Source organism: Xiphias gladius, chromosome 9 (genome assembly GCF_016859285.1).
Source record: "Xiphias gladius isolate SHS-SW01 ecotype Sanya breed wild chromosome 9, ASM1685928v1, whole genome shotgun sequence".
NCBI classification, from domain to species: Eukaryota; Metazoa; Chordata; class Actinopteri; order Istiophoriformes; family Xiphiidae; genus Xiphias; species Xiphias gladius.
This window is the reverse complement of record NC_053408.1, coordinates 20547256-20572215: the sequence shown is the minus strand read 5'-3', so window position 1 is coordinate 20572215 and position 24960 is coordinate 20547256. Positions and strand designations below refer to the sequence as shown.

General features: G+C 40.2%; 2 protein-coding genes and 1 non-coding gene across 3 annotated transcripts; 1 reads left to right on the top strand and 2 right to left on the bottom strand.

Annotated features, from left to right (window-relative positions):
• Positions 1–282: 282 nt before the first annotated feature.
• On the bottom strand, positions 283–7735 carry LOC120794540. The gene is made up of 6 exons (XM_040135679.1): positions 7698–7735; positions 6247–6579; positions 4791–4897; positions 2973–3068; positions 2661–2822; positions 283–1413 (listed from the first exon to the last, which is right to left on the bottom strand). Exons 2-6 carry the CDS (start codon positions 6281–6283, stop codon positions 1201–1203), a joined length of 615 nt encoding a protein of 204 aa, XP_039991613.1. The 5' UTR covers positions 6284–6579; positions 7698–7735; the 3' UTR covers positions 283–1200.
• Positions 7736–8211: 476 nt separating this feature from the next.
• On the top strand, positions 8212–20427 carry LOC120794504 (ras-related protein Rab-37-like). Its single transcript, XM_040135622.1, has 9 exons — positions 8212–8373; positions 15573–15683; positions 16973–17014; positions 17192–17258; positions 17398–17450; positions 17682–17747; positions 18070–18126; positions 18468–18544; positions 20322–20427. The coding sequence occupies exons 1-9, from the start codon at positions 8218–8220 to the stop codon at positions 20425–20427; spliced, it is 735 nt and encodes a 244-aa protein (XP_039991556.1). The 5' UTR covers positions 8212–8217.
• Positions 20428–21210: 783 nt separating this feature from the next.
• trnad-guc lies at positions 21211–21282 on the bottom strand. The gene has a single exon. It is a non-coding gene; the product is annotated as a tRNA-Asp (tRNA).
• Positions 21283–24960: the final 3678 nt, after the last annotated feature.

The window sequence follows — 24960 nt, the reverse complement described above, 5'->3', positions numbered from 1 at the left end:
TCACTTATCCTGTGAAATATCTCAACATCTACTGGATGGATGGACACGAAATTTTGTACAGATATTCATGGTTCCAAGATGATGACATTGAGGATGAGTGAAATATCTTGACTATTGATGGATTGTCACAAGCATTAGCATTCTAACACAATAGATGAAGATGGTAAGCATGGTAAGTTCCAAAAGCTTCTGTAACTCAGTGCAAGCTTCTCTCATCATATTCCTGAAGAAATGAAGTATGTTTCCTGGGGATTACTTTTCATATTCTGAGACAGATCTGCATCCACATAGAAATTGAAATCTTCATAATTTTAACAGTTTTTCAATGAAAGATTATTTCTGGCCTTTTGCCTTTATTTGACAGTCAGTGTGCAGACAGAAAGGAAGCATGGGGAGAGAGAGGAATATGACACGCAACAAGGTCCCCCTGCCAGGAGTCACATTGTCGTTATGTGACATGTGCCTTCACCATTGGGCTATCAGGGGAACCCGGGATTTTATGTTAAACAACAATTCCTTTGTGAGCACAGAAGAAATTACAGTTCCCATAAAAATTTACCAGTGTGACACGGCAGGTACGTATGCAATTGTAAATTGGTTTGGTCCATTTGCATAAACTCACCAACATTCTCTTCTAAAGTCATTCTTCCAAATATTTAGCTGCCTAAAACTAAATCGTTAAGTCCTCTCTGTCCTGTTGTTATTGCACACATGTCTGGAATATTTGTGGTCCCTCAACTTGGTCATGGACTCACCTCTTCTATCGAGCCGTGACATCTGACCTGCAGTGAGCTATGGTTTATGGCAAATGGTGTTCGCTAAAGGCAGCTAAAGGCAAAAATACTGAATAAACAACAATCACACCAGTCACTAAAGAATCATATTTGTCAAACCTTTAAAAACGTCCTATTATTGTAACATTCTTGGAAAAATAAACAGTAAAACCAACCAGAAATTGCACGGACAATACAGAGATACAGTATGTTATTCTTACCCTTGGGGAGTTTACAGCTTGAGTCAGAGTCATTATCATGAGAATACGTCTAAGCAGAATCACAAAGATCTATCAATAGCTCTGCCTCAAAGAACAAGCATTCCCTTCCCGAAATGCTTTTCTTGTCCCTGATGGCGTCATTCTCTTGGCTCTAACAACAGTAGCCCTCGTCCTTATGCGCTGGCTTGGCAAAAGATCTGGGACCATCAGACAGACAGAAACCTGGAGTTCTGTGCTGGGGAGTAGCAGGAAGCTGGGCCTTGGAGCACTGTGGATGGTCGACTGAGGTTGTGTGTGTCTTCACTGGTGTCGGAGGACACATCTTGAGAGTGGACTGAAAGGTGAACGTCCAGAGACTGCAGATCTGCAGATGAAATATCAAGAGACTGGCGAAGGGTTTCTTCATATGTTGGTGGAGGCTAAAATGGAAAGTGACAAAGGAAATATTATGATGTGACATATCTAAAGATCTATTTTAAAAGAGAAGATCCTTCATTTTAAACATAAAGGTCAGTTTACTAGTCATGGGGAGGTACTGTTCAACTGGAGGAGGCTCTGTGGCTCTTCTGTGGCTCTGGAGGAGCTTTGAAAAGTCTGAGAAAGAAAACAAGCCTGTGGACGTTATCGGGTTTATCAGAGCTTGGACTTTAGGACTACAGCTTTGAACAGAAAGGCTGTGTTACACATTGGAGGCAAAGCATTTGAATGACCTGGCCAGTTACCAGAAAGGGAGGATCTAACATAGGAAGTGATTCTGGGTATTATAAGAGACGTTATCCTATTTCCTCTAAATCAGCCCAACAACTCTGATTTGTTCAGCGATTCAGATAGGTCTGTTACTACGACTGTTTCTTTGCTTTTGGGGAAACAGTCAATCAATGAGAGCCGTTTAGATTTGATTAAGAATGTGGTTTACATAGCTAGCTATGTACCTAGCTACGTCATTGAAAGATAGAGGCAGAAACACCGCCAAAAAATGGCAGCAAGCGTGGATGGGATTGATGCAGCTGTACAGGTTGTTGTAAGTCAACTTACAGAAATAACTCTTAAATCAACGCGTTTCTTTCATCGTGAAAAATGTTGACTGGCTTAGCTATAAAGCTGGAGATGGGAGGTGATTAGCTAGCTAAGCATATAGACTAGAAGTAGAGGGAAACATCTAGCCTCACTGAGTCGAAGGATTTTAATAAAACAACTACCAACACCTCTAAACCTCACTAACATTTTGCTTCTGGTTTAATCTGCACTCAATGACAATTTGTGTTTTGGGGGGAGTTAAATGCCAGAGCACAGAACAAGCGCAGCTACTTCCCAAAATCTTGTCATCACAGTGAGGTTACCAGGTTTGGTACCCTTACGCTTGTACACAGACCTAAAACCAGTGCTAACCTGCCATATTTGGTAACCCACAGTGTAGCCAAAGCGACTGCACAGAAGTGCTGGATGAATGGATAAACTGTTGTTCCTCACAAAATAGTTCCAGCATGCAACTTTCCCTAAAACCACAAATTGTTGCTTTGACATTTCTGATTGCGTAATGTTTAAACAAAATACAATACAATGCTAATTAGTGAGCATTGTGGTTAGGCATATTTTTGAACTTTAGACAAACCACCTGGAACCTCCTGAGGGACCAAACAGAATCTGTAACTCTTTGTATGCTCACCTCATCGTGGCAGCCACTGAGGCTGAAGCGCTGTGCGATCATACTGTGGATCTGTCTCTGCCTGTCCTTCTTACGAACACTCTCATAGGAAGGCAGCCTCGGCAGGGACCCCTCCATGTGGTAGTCAGTTGGCTTCCCTATGATAAAAAGCCTTCCATGAAGCTAGATTACAAACAAACACACACACACACACACACAAACACACACACACAACAAACAAATATTCCGATAAGAAATTTCTAACAGCTGCGCAAGACACATTTCAAAGATTTGCAACAATTCGAATCAGCTCTGCTTCCTGAAGCTTCTTACCTGCCGTCCAATGGCTCCCTGGTTCATGGTAGCAAAGTGCTCATCATTGGCAATACTCATCAAAGTATGTCTGCTGTGGTAATGGGGGAGATCATCCTCGGAAGGGAGATCATAATAGTTATCATTTGACAAAGTTGACAGTTTCAGTTGAGCCCATGGCAATTTGTAACAGTTGAAGCTCTACAGCAACTGAACGGCCATTAAATCTTACTCCGGGTTACTTTTCAAAAGTGATCATTCGTGTAAAACTCAAACCCTCCAACAGTTCCTTGTGCTAAAAAAGCTACACAGCGTTAATGGTTGGTGCCACATTTTGAAATAGAAGGAAATAGAATCATACTAGTCTGAGGTTCCGTTGATGACCACTTTAATAGTGAGAGAAATATAAACTATTAAGCAAACTCAGCTAAAATCACAACAAGATAATACACTTTTGTAAAATAAAACCTAAATCTTCCATTTCCCAAAGCAAATATGACATAACACACATAGTGGTTAAAAGGGTGATTAACAGGTTTTAATATTCTCAATGTACCTCCAGTGGTATCGAGTCGGGTAAATAGATTTGATTTCATTTGCTCTGCCTCCAGCTCAAAACTTCAGCAATAACCTGTCTGCCCCTTGTACTCTCAATAATAGGGAGTATTTCTGTGGTAGAAAAGTGGTTCCAATGAAACCTACTGACAGTTTGTCCTGTAGAGTTATCGAGACACTGTTTCTGGAGAGAGTAGATTTTTTAGGATGTCATTTTGTTTTTATTGCTGTGAGCGGCACAAACGGAATTCCGTTCAACTTTTCTTGGGATGGGGGCAGAAATCTTTATCATTTATATCCTAGTTAAATCAAACCAAAATTCTCTGAGTGGCCAGGTACTACCACAGATAAGCGAAAAAACGTTTTTGTTTTTTTTTAAATAGGATGGCAGGGTGCTCCTGTGTATTATGCAGAAACAGATCTTATGTTGGCTCCTCAGCCGGCACTGAGGAGCACTTTGTTACGAATCCCTATCAGCTCCAGGTGTGTTGTTGTGTAGCTGACCATGACCTCTGACCTCCTGGTTGAATGTGTGTTAAAGAGGGTTCTTCCTGTTTCTCTCTTTTTCTTTTTCCCTCACATTCTTTATAATGTGACTTTATAATGCTCAGAGGTAGTAGCGATACTGGCCAGAAAAATAGGGCTCCCTTGGCGATGTAATTAGATGCTAATTTTTTCATGTAGATACTGTAGTTACTATTTTTTACCATTAGGAATCTGGTGATCTCTGCCCAGGGGCCCCAGACCCTCAGGAGCCACAAAAGCTCCAGTCTGACTCTGTGTCAGTGGGTTTGGGTAATTTAATGACTGCGGTTTTGTGTTGTTGAATTTTTTTCACCACTGAAATACAACATCGGCCATAGTTTATCATTAGCTAATTTTGTATCATGTTGTACCATGATTTTGACAAAGAGGCCCTGTTTTACACCGGGTCTAAATCTAGATAGAAAACTATTATTACTTTAGTCAATTTAGTTGAGTTTTAACTTACTATACATTAAATTGTGGTTGCATGGTCAGATACCTAGATAAAACTATATATATTAAATTTACCGCAAACTAACTTAAGCACATAAATCTTTTATTACATTACATTCATTTTTTTCTTATTACATTACATTTAATACAGGCTAGTCTAATGCATAAATGGGGGAATTGCTGGGGAGGTAAAATGGGGCCCAATAGCAATTTTTTGCCCTGGGGCCCCCTAACAGGTTAATCTGGACACGTTTCTATTTATGTGTAATAACACCTAAAGACAAGATCATCCTTAGTTGTTCTTACTGTATATTCTTCTGTTCTGAGGGGTCTGAATCTGCAGCAGAGAGGATCTTTTCTGCACAGGACCACCACCAGCATCAGCATCACTAAGCAAAATGCTACACAGGACACTGAGACGGAGGAGAGAAACAGCACAGAGTTACTGCCTCAGAAAAATGGGGATTCCATCAGGCAGTGAACTATACATGTTATAGAAAATAAAGAAAGCAAAATGCCCCTGAGGCATCTTCCCCCACAGTTACAGTATGTAGGCTGATTTTTGTTGATGTGTTAAAACAAATAAAAGACATAAATATAATAAAAGGACAAGAAATTAACTCATACTCTGAGAAGACGTGGAATCTACAGTTTAAAGTTGCATATTAACGTTATGGCACATAACATACAATTTTGGTAAACTGCACCGGCAAGTTAGTAGCTGGAAAATGTTTCATTTTGTCTCAAAGTGATTTAAATTTCCACACACATTTGTTGTTTGTAAGTAAAATCTAAAAATGGAATGAAATGAATGGAATGACTAAGCAGTGACACATCATGTTGTTGATGTTGTGTTCAATAGACATTCAGTAACCTGATAGTATCCTGACCATTTTATGTCATACAAGCTATAATATGACATAGGACTCTGTGTTAAAAAAAAACAGAAATAATTTCATTGTGTGATTAAAAAAGTTCAGTTGAACCAACATCCAGTGGTGTGAGACATTGTGTTCAGGCATAATCATAACTTCCATGTTACGAGACTGATTTTTGTTTGCTCGTTTTGTGTGTAAGCCATTTACAATACACTTTTTTCTGGAATGAGCAAAGAGAGATTTACAGTGATAATGTTACTATGTTTCTTGCTTGAAACAATACCTAGTAGCAAAGTATATTTCACATTCAGATTTGAAAAAAAAAAAAAAGATTAATGAAAATCAAGCCAATTAAGTCACAGACTATACTGGTGACAGAATGCAGATAGTGTTACATTTGTTTCATTTGAGGCCTCAGGTCTTTATCTATGGACCTTATTAAAGTAGCTTTCAAAAAGACGTTATTCAGTGCATGAGAAATCATTAAAAACAACAAGAACATTTAATACTGTACCAACACATTACCTCCCAAAACAGAACCGGTTTATGCATTATCGTACAGCGATCAGCCACAACATTAAAACCGGTAACTGGTCTTAACGTTGCGAATGATTGGTCTACTGTACATACATAAATCTTATACAAAGACCTCTTCTTTCCAGTAAATCGACTATTAATTTGTTCCTATATCATTACTGATGTTATTAGGAGCTGTATACAAAACAAAACTGTGTGTACAACTCCTGATAGTGGTCATCAGCCACCAAAACAAAACAAATCAATTAAGGAAAGAAAAATTATACTTTTCCTACCTTTACAGCAGTTTAGCATAACATGTAAGATGAATTTTGAAAATGAAAAGTAACAGAAAGTGCTGTACCCACCTGAAGCCACTATGACAGTCAGTATCTCTGGTGCCATCACAGGAATCTCTCTCGGAGTCGGAGGTTAAGAAGACATCAAACTTTTTCTCTCTTCAGTCACTATCCCAGGTTCACGTACGTCACCATCTTACAAACAAGACCAGTCCTTTGTGCTGGTCAGTCCTTTGTGCTGGTAGGAAACAGCTGACTCCTTCGAATGTGCCTTTAACTTGTTCGGAGCTCCTGAACGCTACGCGGACACCTAAGCCTCCAGGATTATCCAGCAGGTACATATTAACACCATGTCAGAAGAGTGGTTCAGTTTCCAGCAGAAATAACTCACCTCAGACTACCCTGGGGAAGAAAAACAGGCAAATGGCAAAACCAGCTCTGCAATGATGAATCTTGTGCAGACTCTAGTGGAACTTGACGGAGACGCACCTGAATTGACCTATGAGGCTTTTTAAAATTAAATACTGATTAATATTCATGATGATCGGAACTTGTTTAAAGGAGCCCACTCTAACAAAATTAATGACTTAATACATTTCCCATGTGTACGCTAGATGTAAGAGCAGGGTGTGTGGTCACATGTCACCATAACAGGTTCAGGGGCAATTTCAGGCTGTTATATGGAAATAAGAGATATGCACACACTTGGACTTGACTCAGACTTCGGCAGAGCTGGAAGAAGCACTGAGGTCCTTTAAGGAAATTTAGCATAATGGTAAAGGTGCATAACTGTTGACAGCAAAATGTACTTAAAGTACCAAAATGCAGTCGAACGGCCCCTGTCAGAGTTCATTATTATTATTATCATTGTTATCATTGTTATTATTATTATTAATAATAATAATAATAATAATAATAATATTAAACAGATGCATAAACGTGTGTAAACAGCATTTCAATATTTTTCTGGTGGAGGTGGATCATTGGTGGCATCCCATTTTATAAGATGAGCACATGTTTTGTAGGCTATGTAAAATGTTATTGTCTTCAAAATCAGTTTCCATCTGAAATGTAGTGGAGAACAGAATAAAATAGCATAAAATGGAAATTTAGTACAGCTTTTCTTTTGTAGCGAATAGCTTTATATATATATATATATATATATATATATATGTGTGTGTGTGTGTGTGTGTGTGTGTGTGTGTGTATTATTATTATTATTATTATTATTATTATTAGTATCCCAGGTTTTTAGTTACAAACGTTTTTAGGCAGTCAAGTCTCAATTCCTCATTTTTCTGACTTCAGTCCAGTGCAAAACTGTTCTCACATAGAGTTTTGAGTAAATGTTCTCAGACAAATATCACCACTGAACTAAAGTCACAAAAGTGAGGAGTCGAGACTTAAAATCCCAGAATAAAAGCCTGAAGAACGATATATATTTAAAAAAAAGGGGGGCCTGACATTGCCACACAGCATGAATTTAATCACTGTGCCAACGTAGTTTAACGAAATGTTACCTCTTTAATAGCCAGCAGTCAGAAAGCTGAAAGACTTGTACACTTGGGACTTGGCGTGGACTTGGTCAAAGCTCTGACATACCGTGAATGCAGCATCCTCCCTCTCTCCTCTCTCGCTTTACGCTCACATTCTCCTGCTCACCCTTCTTGCCCGCATCTCTCCCACCCGCACAACCCGTCGTCTTACAACCCTCACATCGCCCCGGCCGCTCAGTCGCATCCTCTCTCCACTCCCCCCCCCCCTGCTCCCGCTCCCATCACCCTCACCTCCCCCGCCCCTGCATTGTCTCCGGCGTGATGTGGTTGAACGATCACGACGCGCCTTTCGGATGTTAAGTGATGCGGGCGGAAGCCGGCGGACCGTGATTCACTCCAAAAGGAGGAGCTTCCAGGGCCGCGCGGGGCGCTCCGAGGAGAGGGCCGCGTGGGGAGGGGAGAGAGGGACAGAGAGAGAGAGAGACGGGGGTGTGTTGATCGGGTTGTCATTTGTCAGTCTCCGCACCGGGGGGAGGACGGCAGCATGGAGCGGATGGAGTCGATGGAGCCGATCTCGGCGTACTACACCACGGCTTACCCGGAGATCCAGCCCGGCCGCTGCCTCGGATCCACGGAGACCACCGACAGCCAGGCAAAGACTCCACCGGCTCCGGCATATGACGAGGAATTAGTGCACAAGGTATGGCGATACGGTCACCGCGGCAGGTTTTAAACCCGCCGGATAGTTTTGGTGTTTTTAAACTCAAATTTTTAAAACTTTGCAAGACTGCTCTCTGGTCAGCTATAAACCAACCCACGATATAGGTCAATCTTTTTTTCCCCTCCTATTTCTTTATTGGTCACTCGACAGAAAAACGTCCCCCGAACCCCACATTGGTCCGGGGACGCCTCCGCGCCGGAGCGGCTTTGCGCTCTCCATGGTGCTGATCCGCACTTGGGTGCAGTTTTCTGCTGGTCCGTTCCCAGCCTTGTTGCGCGTCAAAAAAAAGTCTCGCCAGAAACACACGACTCCTTCAGACTGCTGCTCTTCACACAGTGAGGCTTTAAGGAGAGCAGCCTTCTCTCCTTTGTAATGAAGACTTACAACAAACTATTTAACCACAGCTTACAACAACAGAAGATCACCGGCGAGGACCCTCCTACACAGAGCACAACGTCTTGTCAGTTAGGAGGCGGCTAGACAGAGGGAGTCGCGGCAGGTCTAGAGGGCTCCCTAGGCCAAGGGGTGACAATTTAAAGGGGAACTCCAAAAATTTGACACATCAAAGTCTGTTTCCGTCAAAGTCTGTTGGGCTGTACTACTGGATATGTGAAAAAAGGTTGTATAAAGCCTTGTGTGGCTCCAGAGGAAGCTATGTGAAGTCTGTTGAACGGCCTCAAGTGATGTCACATGAGTCAGGATTCGTTGGGGCTGAAGACGAGTTTGTAAATGAAAAAAAAAATATCTAGGGATATGGAGTTAGAAAACAGTGAGTTTATCAGGACGCTGTAGCCCGCTCCTCATCCCTGATTGATGATATATGCCAGATTGAAATATTCCAGAACTTTCCCATGTAATGTAGGTCATGTGATGTAACCTGAGTTAACTCTGTTTGCTGAATTGAGACTGTGAGTTGTGGTTAAAAGCTGGCAATTGGACCTTTGAGCTTAGATTTTTTTTTTGGATACGCATATGCAGTTACAGTAATACGAGTACTTGTGTACTTCTGCAGTGGTGAAGAAGAATTCAGGTAGTTTACTTAAGTAACAACACCACGATGTAATAACACTACATTACAAGTAAAAGTCCTGCATTTATCATCTTACTTAAAGCTGCTCTAATTGATATTTCTATATTAACAAGTGATGAAATGATTATGTGTAATATGAAAAGTGTCACTCCTAGTGATGAACCCAGAGAGAATTGTCACCCACTCTGCAGCTCCTCTCAGCTCTATGGGGCTTTTTAGCATCTTTCAGCTCATTGTTTTGGTTTTACGACTCACAACTTTAATGTTTTGGTTCACTTTCACCACTCTCATATCTTTGTCTCCAGCAGCAGCAGGCAGCAACACTACCTGCCCAGCACCAAATAGCAGACAGAAATAGTCAGTAACTAGCCAGGTATCTTTTTTTTTCAGGAGTTGGAAATGCGACTCCAAATGATGTTGCTCTGTATCTGCTGAATGAATTCCTTCCACTGCTGACCTTTGATCTATATCTATAGAACAAACAAAGAGAAAAGAGAAACTCCCTTTGGGCTTCAGTAAAATGTCACATTATATTATGCTGTATTGCAGGGATAGATTCAAGTTCCATGTGGGGGAGATCAGTCAAGGCTTGTGTTTTTTTGTTGTTTTACATCTGGCCATTAGTTCCCAATGACCTCATTCCCTTTCAAATATCGGTCGCTGTGGAAAATCAGCACACACTCTGATACTTTTAAAATTTAATGTATCCAAAAGCTAATGTGATTGTTGATTAATTACAAATTCCCACTGGTTGGAGATTTTTGACTATTACAAGAAAATATTGACATTTCGCTTGAAATCTACACATTGACCCAATCATATTGTCATAGCACTTAAAGCAATGATTTTGTCCCTCAGGCTAAGACTGCTGCTAATTGACTTTATGTCATTAATGTGAGTTTAGTGAGAACTGAGCTTTCCCAACAGCTAATGGACCAATGAGACATAAACCACGTTAGCCTAATGTAATCACTATGCTCTTTGAGCAGCTTCTTTTAACTGCCATAGATCATTTGTGTGTCTGTGTATGTTGGTGCGTGTGTGAGGCTTTTATTGTGAGGGGAGCAGGTGCATTGCATCGGGGCAAATTATAGCAATGCAAGCTGTTCTTTCAAAAATCAGGAATAGTACTTCCAGGGGAACACCACAAAGAAGTCAATCTGTCCATTTTGCTCCCTGTTATTCCTCTGTCTCCCTGTTGTTTTTTTTTGGTACTGTCTTTTACATTGTCTTTTTTAAAATTTTATCTCCACTCTTACCCCCCTGAGGAATAATGATTACGCAACAAAATAGGGGCTTCTTTGAGTGCTCTTTAGCTAGGCCAGTGGTTAGACATGGAGCTGAAATAACTCCCCTTCCCCTACATCTTACCACCATGGTGACATTAAGCTCCAGCCAACAGTTCTACTAAAGTCAGTGCTTATGCTTATCTTTTGATATATGATTCAACATTTTCTGAGAAATTAGGTTATCATAATATGAAGATATCTTTAACAGTCTCTTACATGTCTTTAAAGAATAGTAGGCTATAAAATTAACATCAAATCCTTTTAAAAGACCAAAACAAGGAATGTGTTCCTCTATCTTTCAGTACTTTCTAAATTCACTACCGTGTTTGTGGCTCTCCAAGCCCACTGGTTCCCATTGAAGTTGTATAAATCTTTAAAGCTACACTCATCAATATTGTTCATGTCAACAAGGACTATGTGTGATGTGAAAAATGTTACTCATAGTGATGAAACCACAGAAAATTATTACCCAACTGTGCAGTTCCCCTCAGTGCTACAGAGCATTTTAGTGTCTTTCAGCACATTGTTTTGGTTTTATGGCCAGCAAATTCCTTTCCTGTCACCCTCATTTCCAGCAGCAGCAGGCACCTGTTGTTTTAGTGAAACAGCTGTGATCTACCCAGTGTACACTACCTGAAAGTGTTTCTGTGTTTTTCAGTTGTCTGTCTCTCGCACATCTGACGGAACAGCTCCTACTTTAATTAATGCAGCTGCTTAAAGGGGGCACATACCGACCCGCCTGATACTCAATCTATATGCCCTTAAAAGTGGCTAAAGTATATTTTCATGCACCGAATCTATAATCCCAGCATTTTATACGTGTAACTAGCTGGTGACCTACAATACCGGAGCTGCTGTTGCTCGGCTAATGTGCTGCCCACTCTACGCCATGTTGTAATCCTATCAGGTTGTGTTACAGCTAACCGAATTTTCTTACCTAATTTATGAACAGTGACTCATTCTATTTTTGTGGTCACAACAGTTCTCTAAAACATCAGTTGTGATCCCCACATTATATCGTTTTGTTAATGCTGAGGTTATTTATTTTAAAATATAATCTTATTTGAGTTCATCAGTTTGCCCTCTGCTAATTTCCATCTGCTTATTTTATCTATGAACAGTTTCTTATTTGAAATTCCAAAAAAGTACTACATCAAATTACAAATTGCTATTTTGATATAAAATTACATAAACTTTAATAGAGGAATTTATCCATACTGTTTTGGAGAACGCAAGCATTTTCAACCTTAAAAGAAGCTGTCCTACAAAAAGATCAGCACACATACAGGCATACACACTCTGCCACTAATGTAAATTTGTGTCAGCCATCGGATAGACTTTGAAATTGGGAAGCTACAGTAATCTGCTGCTGCTAATCTGGAACAGTCTAAATTAGTGGCAATATGAGAAGTGTCAAGCGAAGTTACATTCTTGCCCGTGTCACAGACTTCAGAGTAGCCTATATTCCCCAGGAAGATAAAAGTGACATTTCTCACTTCTCAGGCAGAGGTGAGCAATCAGCAGAACTGCAGGCTCGCCCCATTCCACAGAGTTGTTACTCTGACATATAGTAAAGGGACTTCCACACTTGACCTCTACACACGTTTATTACCATCATGGCCTCCAAGTAGCTTCTTTCTTGTTAAGAACATGTTCCAAACAGGGAGAAGGGACATTTACTGGGACATAACTGTTTGTTAGCCATTAAGATGAATAAAATCAAATTCTCTCTTTCCTTATCATTCTTTCTCCACACCACACGCAAGTACGCACAATATACTGTACACATCGTCTCCATTATCCGTGTCTAATTCCTGAACATCTGCGGTGTTTTCACTTAATTGCCTCCATGCTCCAGTGGGACTTTATTAGACGGGCTGACTTTGCCGCTAACCTCTGTTACCACAGAAACAGCATCATACCCTTCTCCCACCACAAATACACCTAAATCCTGATCATCGTTACGTGTACATATGTGTAATTTTACAGGTGGGGTTGCTTCACTCCATTGGTTCTGTCCTCACATACACACGTGCAGGCATTATGTTACATACTCTCAAGGATGTCCAGTAAACAGGAAACAGATTCCACTAATAAAAGTTAAATGATAATATTGATGCTGGTCTGTAATATGCACTGCATTTTATTCAAAGCCACTCTGTGTGTGAAATAGGATTGGATTTCGCACATGCCAAATCACACGCTAAAGCATAAGCTGCAAATGTCAGCTTTTTCGACATTTCCAAGGCCAAGGAGCATATCACTAACCAACTACGTTAGTTAGGTATTGTTAAAAACAAGCCCCTTCATGACTAGCACATGCACGGTGTCGTATTCCCTACTGTGTGGAAGCCAGTCCTGAATCCTATCAGAGTTTAAGCTAACATTAGCAGCTCTGTAGTGCTCTGTAGTGGATTTGGTTCACACTCCAGCAAACCCCGGCCAACCTTACCCGGGATAGCGTCACTTTTACCAAACACGTCGGTTAGTCCTCATCCTAAAAGATTTTCTCCTGTAACATTAAAAATTAAAGTTTGAAAATACAAACACTGAGTGCGTACAAAGTGTTTAAGCTAAGCAGCTAAAATGGGTCGTGTTAGAACAAAACAGCGGGCAGATCTGGTTTAAGTAGCTCTAAAATGCAACACAAGAAAACATACTGTGTCTTTCTCCTTTCTCTCTCTGTTCACTGTCAGTCATATTTCCCGTGCTGCTCCTCACCTGTCAACATGCAAGTACACTTAACGTTATAAACAGAAAATATTTACAGTAGCCTAGTTTTTGAGACCCGCCAAAAAAAAATTTCATTCTGAAGTGTTCAAGGGATACAAACGAAGCAGTCCGAAACCCCTCAGACGACCTGTATTTTGCGTACTGGTTCCTTTGCTCCAAAGCATTGAACATTTTATAGCTTTACCTATTCATCAGTTTCCAAACATTATATATTTTAAGCATAATTCTTCTTTCAGTTGCTTCATTGACTTCACTCTCAGCAGAGTGTACTCCAGAAGCAGACCAATTATTTGAAGTTATTGTGGACACCTGTGTAAAGCTGAAATGAAAATTCAAAGAATGATTGTTGAGGCAGGATCCTTATTTTCTCCACCACAGAGGAGTGAAACTTTTCTGAGAGTTTCTAAAATCCCTAAGATCAAAGGGAATCTATAAAACCCTTAACTGTTGAGAGAAGCTGCTCCCGCTTCCTGGCTCTAATCCTTTCCTCTTTCTCCCTCCTTCTATCTCTTTCAAGCCGGTATCATTCATAAAGCATTAAGACAAAACTGAGTTGCAGTTGAATCCCTGCCCGGATTAGCTGATGTTTGCATTACCGTGACTTGATTTTTTTTTACCTCCTTGCTTTGTCTTGCTTGTGTAGCATTTCAGGTTAGTTGATCCAGGCTCGAGGCCACTTTTTGGTCATCTCGTTCAGTACGGTATGCGGACGTTCAACCGGGACCACTTCTGACTTTCTGTAGCTGTTCAGAACGGGGTCAAAATTTGGACTCCAACCAAAATCACTTTTGGTATTTTGCGCCTCTCTCAGATAGCTCATAATACAGAGATGGCAGGAAATGAAGGCAGAGAGTGCTCGATCAAGGGTTTTGGTTGTCTAATCCTGATGCTGTAGTTATTCTTCTCTTGACGGTACATAAGTGAACACACATGGGGGTTGTTCGGAAACATTTGCATGTGGGATTCTTTTATACCTAAGTGGATTGCGGGTGTAATGTACATGTCCAAACAATGTCCCATTTAGCGAATCACAATGTAAAGAAAACACAGAAGAAATCAGAAAACAGAACCCCGGTGACAGTGTAAACAAACCACTACATCTATGAAACAAACATGAAAGAAATAGGATTTTTACATGTAAAAGGACAGGACAATGACAATATGGGCGTTGATATTAAGTTTCTTGAAGTGCCCTAATATAAGATCACAGATCAGAGAAGAAACAACGAAAACTTAATGAAAGGATGCTGGATCAACCAGTCAGCTTGCTTGACACGCAAGTCTGCACCGTGTGGGAGGTATCCATCTTGGCTCTGTGGTTACCCAGAACACCCTTCTGTACCTTTCTCTGTGTTTATATGTATCTCCGCAGAAGACGCTTGACTATACCTTAACCAAGTGTCTTAGTTTAACCAATTCTCAACACCATGTCAAACTCACTCGCCATTTCGAAGAATGAATCTTCAAGACCAGGTGTTGATGACTGACTACATGTCCTGCTAAAACCACTTCTGAACATCAGCGTACATTCTCAACAGGGTCGAAATTAATATTAGATATTTTGTTATTTGGTCGAGATCACTTCCGAACAAAAATGACCCATCACAACACAATAGACGCTTACAGTTGGAGGGCAGTGTGTGTGTGTCTGGAGGTGTCGACTACAGGCCCGTATTGACTGATAGCCCTGGGTCTAACTTGGTTGCTTCTGAATGTTGCCTTTCATTCATTTTTATTGTCTGGAAGGTTATCTCCTCCAGCCTGTGAGTCACACTGTAATAGCGGTGCGCTGCTAAGCTCTTCTAAAAGATAATATCATTTGTGCTGCTTGGAAGCTGAAATGTCCACCATGACGCAGATGCTGACTCATAACTCAAAATTCTAAGATGAGTGTGACTGTTCAGCCAGAAAGCTTTTTTCAAGGCTGGCTCTGATTGCAATATAGTTTTTACTGAACCGGACCTGAACTCATTTTACTCATACTTTATTTATATACAGTATGTGTATATATATATATATATATATATATATATAGATAAAGACTGTATTAGTTTAACTCTACAGGGTTAGGTCACTGTTGCTGGTAAGACTCCTAAGTGTGTATTTGTGTGTGTTTTTTCCTGCAGACAATCCTGGTCGGGGACAGTGGAGTAGGAAAGACATCTTTGTTGGTGCAGTTCGATCAGGGCAAGTTCATTCCTGGCTCCTTTTCTGCTACAGTGGGCATCGGATTCACGGTGTGTGTGTGTGTGTGTGTGTGTGTGTGTGTGTGTGTGTGTGTGTGTGTGTGTGTGTGTGTGTGTGTGTGTGTGTGTGTGTGTGTGTGTGTGTGTGTGTGTGTGTGCATGTACACTCAATTTTCCTGTTGAAATGAAGTGGGACAAGACATACAGTATGTTTAAGTGTCAGTTCAACGAAATGTATTTTCTCATTTAGCTCTTGTAATATCTAGCAATGCAGTTAGTTTTGGCTTTATTGGCCCAGTTTTTGAGAAATCGGTGCAAGTTTTTTGCTTCTACCCCAGTACAATGAAGGTAAATGAAAATTTGTTCGTGGCGCTCACAGTACTGCAAAATTACATACAAAAAATTCAACAGCAACAGGTCTTTACAGAGGCAGTGTCCTTGTTACCCAGGAGAACACACAATTTTGATTCACAGAAACAGAAAACAGAAGCACTCCAACTCAACTCATAAAAGCCCTTCAGACAAAATGGAGAAAAACATCAACGGCCCACTAATTCTCTGTGATATATATTTAATGAGCTACTCGTACTGTGATAAAGAGGAGGGATCAATGGACTCAGGCTCCACCCCTGAGCACAAAGTCACAACACTGTTGGGTCCGGCGGCCTGCAGCCAGCAGGATGCGGGTGGGAATCGTTGAAGCCACAGCCAAAGGTGATGCTAACCGATGGCTTCAGGTCATGTCATCAATTATCGCCAACATCGCAGCCGAAAGGTTTGGAACGAGAGCAAGAACTAGGGGAAAGCAAAGCGCTGATAACACTCTTTGTTTTTTTGTAACAAACGGTGCAAGTTCGCATGCTCACCAAAGTTGTGGGTAGAAAGTTGAAAGATCCACAAGGGTTCACCTGCAAGTGAATCCACTGATTACAGCAGTTACAGGGACATGAATTCATTTTGCTGGCGTTGCGCCATTTTACATTTTTGCGTTAATGGGCCTTTAAACTACCAAATAAGGGCCCATAATAACGGTGGTTCCGGGGAAAACAGTTGACAGTGAGGTTTGTGGATTGTACAGTGTATCAGGAACGCCAATTCTCCAAAGAGATGCTATTGTTGAATTTTTAGATGTAATTTTTCAATGTATCGGAGTGGAGGCAGAGGACTCAAAACCTGGACAAATAAATTGGAAAAACAATCTGCACGGAAAGATACCACTGAAAGTAACTGAGAAGATGTTTTCTTTTTCTTTTTTTCTTGTTGGACAAATTGAGCCTTGAGTCTTTAATCTCTCTGGCCATTTCCTAAATGATTTAAAATCTGTTTTCTGCTTCTCTCAGAATAAAGTGGTGACTGTGGACGATGTAAAGGTCAAACTACAGGTCAGTAAATAAATCAGTTCCAGCGGAAAAACTTGATGTGCTTTCACAATAGCAGCCTGTTTTTAGAGCACAGGCTGGTTTCCTTTTGGGCACCACTGTTGCAGCTGAAAATTATAGTTAGCCATGTGAAACGAGGCCAGATCACCAAGTATAGATTTTTTCCTTTTTCTCTTTCAGATTTGGGATACGGCAGGACAGGAAAGGTTCCGAAGTGTGACACATGCATATTACAGAGATGCACACGGTGCGGCAAAAACACCATAATCTGCATTACTGAGTCACAGATTTACTTTTTATCCACGAAAGTCACTCTTCTGTAGAGATGTGCAACATTAGACCCATGTGTTTATTCATCATATTTTTTGTTGGTTTTGTCTCTAAAGCCTTGCTCCTCTTGTATGACATCACCAGCAAATCATCCTTTGACAACATTAGGGTAAGTCTGGGCCATGTCAGCCTAGAAGGATATGGAAATGAGTGGGTCAGAAAGGGAAAATGGCCTTTGACAAAAACTAATGAAGACATAGAGGACTGATACTGTCAAGTGTGTGTATGTGTGTGCGTTGTTATAATTAACCTCCCTCCTGAGCTTAAGTCTTATCCAAACAGACGTTGTCTGTTTTGTTTGACTATGTATTCATGCGTCTGTGTGTCTATGTTGTTGCAGGCATGGTTAACAGAGATCCATGAGTATGCACAGAGCGATGTAGTCATCATGTTGCTGGGCAACAAGGTGAGAGAGAGCAGCTTGAGAAGCTCAGCAAGTGAAGAGAAGCGTGTTGGGAAGATAGGGAAAGGAAGTGATCTTTGTTTGAACCAGACTGGAAAACTGTCGTGTCTCATGATAGGAGATATACTGTACAATACATGTCAGTACTGTAAAAAATATGTCAACTGAATATACAAAAAGAAAGCTATTGTCTACTACAAATGACAGGAACTATAACCAGTTAGCAGGTCGACTGAACAATGTTTTGATGAGCAGGTGCAGGTCAAAAATCTGCTCTGCAATGTTTTTGCAATATATACAGCAATGTTGTGAACCTCTCTGTCAGGCCGACATGAGCAGCGAGAGAGCAATCCGAAGAGATGAAGGAGAGAGGCTGGCCAGAGTGAGTATATCATTCACTACTGTACAACCATAACTGAGGCGGTTCTTTATTGTTTTTATAACAGACACAATGCATTATACATTCATTGCACATGCTGGCGATGTAATTTTTAAGTCTGGCCAACATTTCATTTGAATGGTCCTAAATACAATACAGCTCAGTGACTGTTAGTCTTAGTGTCCTTCAGTGTGTTCAAGCTAAATTCAAAATGTTTAAAAGTACTACACTCTCCGATATTAAATGATATTACATAATTAACAACATCAGCCATAAACACAAACTATTCTGAATTAGATTACGCAAGCTTGTTCACTGTTGTTTGCTCCTCTTCATGACTTCAGGAGTATTCCGTTCCCTTTATGGAGACGAGTGCCAAGACCGGAATCAATGTGGAGCTGGCCTTCACTGCTGTGGCCAAGTAGGAAACAGTGGCACATAATGATTTTTTAAACACACACACACACACACACACACACACACACACACACACACACACACACACACACACACACACACACACACACACACACACACACACTGCAACTTCTGTGTCTTCTTTGTGCTCTACACTAAGCTAGCTTTAATTATTCCTTTGACCAGTGCTTCCTGAATTGCCATCGGTATGTAACTGATTGATGGTGTTTGAACTTTGAGCATTTTTATGGTGCAAAGTACAATTCTGAAGCATTTTCTGCTTCATTTGACTGACTGGTGTTTAGTAGTTCAGCGATCATTTAATAACCAATTGCTACAAACTTCAAATCTAATAAGAAGCCCCTCTGAAAAAGGTCCCACTGTATTAATACATAGCAATGCACAATAACACATTAAACACTTTTGAGGTGAAGCATATTTTTATTGATTATGCTATAATACCATTGTTAAATAATGTAATTACTCAGTGCTTCATTAGAAAATTTCAGGTATTTAGCCATTCATTACAGTTTCAAGCCATTTTTGTTGTCATTCTTACCCACTAACTGTGATGTAATTAATGTATTTCTCATTAAATATGACGGTTATTACACTTTTTACTTCTTCTTCTTAATGAATTATCAACATGATTTAAGGGGTTTTGTAAGAACTAAAAACCTGATAAAAACTGACCAAATAACATGAAAGCCATCCTTCGATTTATACTTTAAAGGCCCTTCATTTTTCAATTAAGATGAAAGTTCAGTAAGGCCGTGATGATATTTGGTAAATTTTAAGTTGTTACTAAAATCCTTGAATTAATCAATCATGTCTTTCTACCTTAATCATTTATTTATTTACTAACCCCACATTTGCATTCAAATTCCAACTTTGTTTTTAAAAAACTATAATGTATTACAACCAGTGTATTATTGTATCATATTATATACCTAAATACTGAATAGGAATCCTGTAATTAATATTAATTCGCACCTGAAAATATTTATTATGATTGAATGAACTTAAATCCTAATACAATACCAATGATCAAACTGATTTCTTTACATAAAACATCTTTGAGTAAAACATCATAAACCATAGATTTATATGATTAATGTGATTAATATGAAGAATATTAGACATTGCAAAACAGACATCACTTGTTTTTGTTAATATATTGACAATTAAATAGAGTTTTAATTTGATTATTAAAACAGTTCTACTTTACAGGAGACAAGATTTAACAATAAACATGTAATGAATATATTTAAATAAAACACTGTACTCATTCAGTTATTCACGTACATTATTCAGAGTTACATTTTCCCCTAAAAGCTATAAGGAGTCAGTCACTCCCTTTCTCTAATCACTGTTCAGACTGCACCACTTCTTATTCTACTCATAGTTTGTTCATGTTACAGCTTTTATGGCAAGAAATGTTTGCTCAATGTTTGGCCACATAATGTTTTTCTTACCACAATGTAAAATCCTCTAAAATTAAAAAATTAAATTAATTTTCTGGTCAGCAGTTAAATTGCCACACGCCATATAATTTACTTAGTAATACTGAAAATATCAGCTTAGCTGTGGTCAGGAGGGAACCTCCATTTCATCAGAGGTAGATCACACAAACTGACATTCAGCCAGCTTTGTTTTTTGTTTTTAAATGCTGGTACACACATGATATGGGTAATTTCTTGATGTTAGTAGATTCATTATAAGTTAAAATGATCCATCTGTACTGTTCTCTAAACTGTCTGAGATCTGGTTCTGTTCTTCAGGGAGCTGAAGCACCGAGCCGTCCAGCACCCCAATGAACCCAAGTTCCAGATCCATGAATACATTGAATCGCAGAAGGAGAAGTCAGGCTGCTGCAGCTACTTCTAAATCTCATCCCCCGAGTCCTCCTCCCACCACTCTGGGTGAACAGACTGTCAGAGACACACCGAGAGCTACTGAGTGGGAAGAAGTCTTTTTAACTCACTGCTGCTCCCAAAATATGATGCTGCCATTCATTCAAGACTAAAAGCCAAAAGTAGATCAGTGGAGTCAGAGGAGGATAAACGAAGCTGCAAACTCACAAGGTTGAGTTATGGGCTGAGAGCAGTTTCCCCAACTCTTTAGACTGACAATTATCATTTTGAGCTACTGGATATTTGTAGTAGACAATTTAGGAAAAAAAGTGTAAAATTCATTCAACTCATATGATTTCTATATGTTTTTTTTATGAGTGTGAGATCAGAGGATCAGTACCTCTGAGGTATGTGTGTTGAGTGCAGAGCTGGAGAAAGGACGTGGTTTGCCTAGTTTAGCATAAAGACTGAGGGTAGGAGGACGCATCTAGCCTAGATACAAATCTTTGCCCTTGTTTCCTCCTGGCTTTCAACTTTCGACTGTCAACTGTCAAATCAAGGCAAAAAGCAAAGAAAGAGAAGAAGAAAAAGAAAGAAAGAGCCACTTGTACAAATAGAACTCCTCTTATGTGATAATAACAAGCTATTGAAGGGAACTTATATTCACTCAATTGGCAGACGCTGTTTTCCAAAGTGACTCACAAGAGAGACAAATTGAGGTTCAGTGTTTTGCCCAAGTACACTTAGGCAAAAGCACCAGAGAAAACAGGAATTGAGGTGCCAACCCTGCTCCACCTCCCCTTTCATAAAGTAATACCTCCCCGTCGGGGAATTGAACCCCGGTCTCCCGCGTGACAGGCGGGGATACTGACCACTATACTAACGAGGACCGTGTAGGGGCGCTAAGATATATTTTTAAAATAATAACAATTATTAAAGTGCGGTAGCATGCTAACATTTGTTAATTACCGCTAAACACAAAGTACAGCTGAGATCACCAGTTACTACAGTTCATCCTGGGGGAACACGAATGTCTGAACCAAATTTTTTGGCAAATTACATAATAATTGTTGAGACATTTCACTAGAAACAGAATCAGTAGGCATCGTCCTCAGATGACCATGGACGTCTGCGCAGATTTTGCCATCCACAGAGCCATGCTACTAGCTTTGCTAAAAAAGACACCTCGCAACATTAGTCAGCTTTAGAGGCGACTCATTGTATCTTAAAATGTATAAACAACAATATGTGATTTTTTTATGTGCTGCAACTATTTCTTGCTGTGTAGGCCTACAGTCACTGCGCCCAGCTGTTGTTTGCTAAGATGTAGTTCCACCACAAAATTCCTTCCTAAACCTCAAATTGCCCCTTTTTACATTGTTGTATGTTAAGCAAAGGAGATACAAGATGTTGATTAGTGAGCTGTAGAGATGTGTTTGGTCATATTTTGGAAAGAGTTAGGTAAACCGTATCCCCCTGCCTCCAGCCGTTATGCTAAGCTAGGCTAACTGCCTGCTGACTCTAGCTTTGAAGTTTACAGATGTAAGGGTAGTATTACTCTTCTCAACTGAAGCTCAGCGAGAAAGCAAATGAGCCTATTTTCCAAATTGTCAAACTATTTCTTTAAGGAAATATATATATATACATATATTATGCTTTTCTGTGAGGTGATTTCTTTTTATATCTTCGGTTGTTTGCATCACAAAAATCACTGACACCTAACATTTAATTCAGCACCACATCATTGCTGATGTAAGAAGAATGAAGTTCTATAAACACATCATCTTGCCAAAATGGAAGATATTGTTGAGCACCCACAAACCACTGACATAAATCAGCAGAGAACACAGTCTCTGCTGAAGCATCCCGAGGGTGGCTCCCCTTTGAAAAATCAACATTGCTGCAACCGTGTATATCATGCAATCTACTAACAGATCCAGACAAACGCCATACACTGTGTCATGGATGCAAACCAAAGCCAAGTACAGGAACAAAAGCCTTGTCCGTCTGTGACTAAGTCAGACTGGTTCATTCATGACACACTGTTCTTGATAGGTGACGGTTGGCTGTGGTTGAATGCTCACTGAGACAAGAAAAGCCGAGGGAGACAGCTGGAGAAAAAGCGAATGTGCTCTGAGTTCCTGGCGAGGAAGTCGGCTCTATTTCTGAACGCACAGAGGAATGTGTCGATTAAAAAAATGCTTTTTTGTCACCTGAAATGTGTCTCTAGAGGGGGATTGCTGCATAAGACCAAAGTATGAGCTACTTGACAGTTATCTGTGGTTGGATTACCAATTTTGTCCTTCATTTAAGAAACACCTATGTATTTGTGAGTGAGTGAACAGATTTTTGACTGTTGCTTTTTGACATGTTGGCTGCATTACTTCCCCCCTAAAAAGTGTATATTTTGCTTTAATGGCCTGATTATGAAGATTAAGGCTCAGCTGCATGTTCGCTAGTCTGCATGTCCCGAATCTGTGCGCAGTGCCTCCAGAACATATTAAACTCTATTTATAGTTGCATCAAAATGAACATAGAAATATGAACAACTAATTAGCATATCTAATCAAATTTGAACTGAATTCTCAGGGTAAAAAATTGTTTTGAAATACAAGATTGATATATAATAAGTGCACGTCAACATATTAAAGCTGCATTAATTGATGAAAATTGCCTCAAAAAATTGTTTTGGTGAATGTGTTATTAAACTAGCAAACAGTTGCCAGCAGGCACAGAGACACATAAACATTTATTTAGAGTTGAGTTTTTGGCCACCAAATAAATGTACATTTAATATTCACTCTCCCTTTCCCTCTGTTTTGGTCCCCACCAACTCTTGAGATACATATCTGGTTCTCTAGTTGTTAAATGCTAAGCTTTGTTCACCAGTTAGTTACTAGCTTTGTCCGTCTGTCCTTTGTTGTTGGGCAGGTAGCATACGACGGTTTGTGCAGATTTTTTTGACTTAAAAAAAAGCTTGGGGTTGCGAACCAGACACCCAGAAAACAATTGCCAAACAATCAATTAAAAGAGGCAGCACCTTTCACCTTCTACATATTCATGTGATCCACTGGTAATATATTGATTAGTGTAGCTTTAAAGGACCAACCATGTCACAACAAAGACTTCATGTTCAGGAACTTGACAACAGTATGCAATGCTTTTCTGCAAATATTTCACACTGATCAATTATTGTACGCTGTGAGTCCGCTCAGGTCCGCTACAGTTTCTCATCACTGAACAGTTGTTTGTTGTCAGACCAGGCTGCCTAAAGTTGTCTTTGAAGTGTTGTATGCTGCATAAACAAATAAACTATTTTTAACTGCACACACTTTGCATCAAGAGTAGTCTCCCCCGCAGTCACCCACCTTGTGTGTGTGTGTGTGTGTGTGTGTGTGTGTGTGTGTGTGTGTGTGTGTGTGTGTGTGTGAGAGAGAGAGAGAGAGAGACGGAGAGATTGCAATCATTCATGGGTGCTCAAACAAGCACACTGACAAAGTATAATGCGTTACTAATTTCTTCGTGCATGTCCGACTCTCCCACCGGTCTCTGCTATTATTTCACGCCCCAGAAAGCATTGCACACATGGACTGAACTGACCGGTGTCTGGCACAAATATTACCGTGGTTTTTTGAGATTTTTGTTTACGATCGTGAAACGTGTCAGGATCAAGATTTCATTTACTCTACTGTCTAGTTAAGCTTTTATTATAAAATCCAGAGAAATAAATAGAAAAATAACTTCCTATTTGCAGGTCTATCCTTCAAAACAAAAGCATAAGTGTAATAATCCAAATAATTCATCTCCAGCAAGGGAGCTATTGCTTTCCAGTGCTTTCATGGTACAGTTAACCTCATTTCGTGGAGGCCATGTAATAACATGTGCTATCACTATTTGCTGCATGTGGTTTGCTTTCCTATGTTGAGAAGTTATGTGAAGTTGTGACCTTTCTTTGGCCAAATTGTGCAGGAAAAAAAGTTGGATCGCTTACTGACCTTGTAAAGAAAGCCTGGGACACACTTTAAAGATGGTCTTCATTTTTTTTAAAAGGCCCGACATCTGCCCGCGCACCACGATGTTACGTCATCACGACCGAGGACAATCGTCAGCAAGTCTGGTCATCTTCGGGCCAAAGGAGAGCAGCATCTAAATGCAGCAACAAATAACATCCAGCCACACAAATGTGCCAAAAAGAACCAAGGCTCTATTCGCCGCCCAGACTGTGACGCTGGTGCTCTGATCAAACTGAATCCTTTCTATATCAGGTATTAATCCCGACCAATCACCGAGGCCCTGCTTCCCCAACCAGAGGGAGGCTTAGGGGCCACGCTCAGGAGGCCGGAGAACAGTAACACAGTAGGACCCGACCGTGTGACTACTTATATGCTACTGAGCAGGCCCCTGTGTTCACTGGTGTTTTGCGTCTGGTCAGCCCACTGATCAATAGTTTTACGAAGCAGATTTTTTCATTTTGACACATTATAGTAGAAAAATCACAGGCGTTATTGATACTTTAATTGAAACGGAACTCCTGTTAGGTGTTCACAATGGAAAAAAAGGCCGTTGT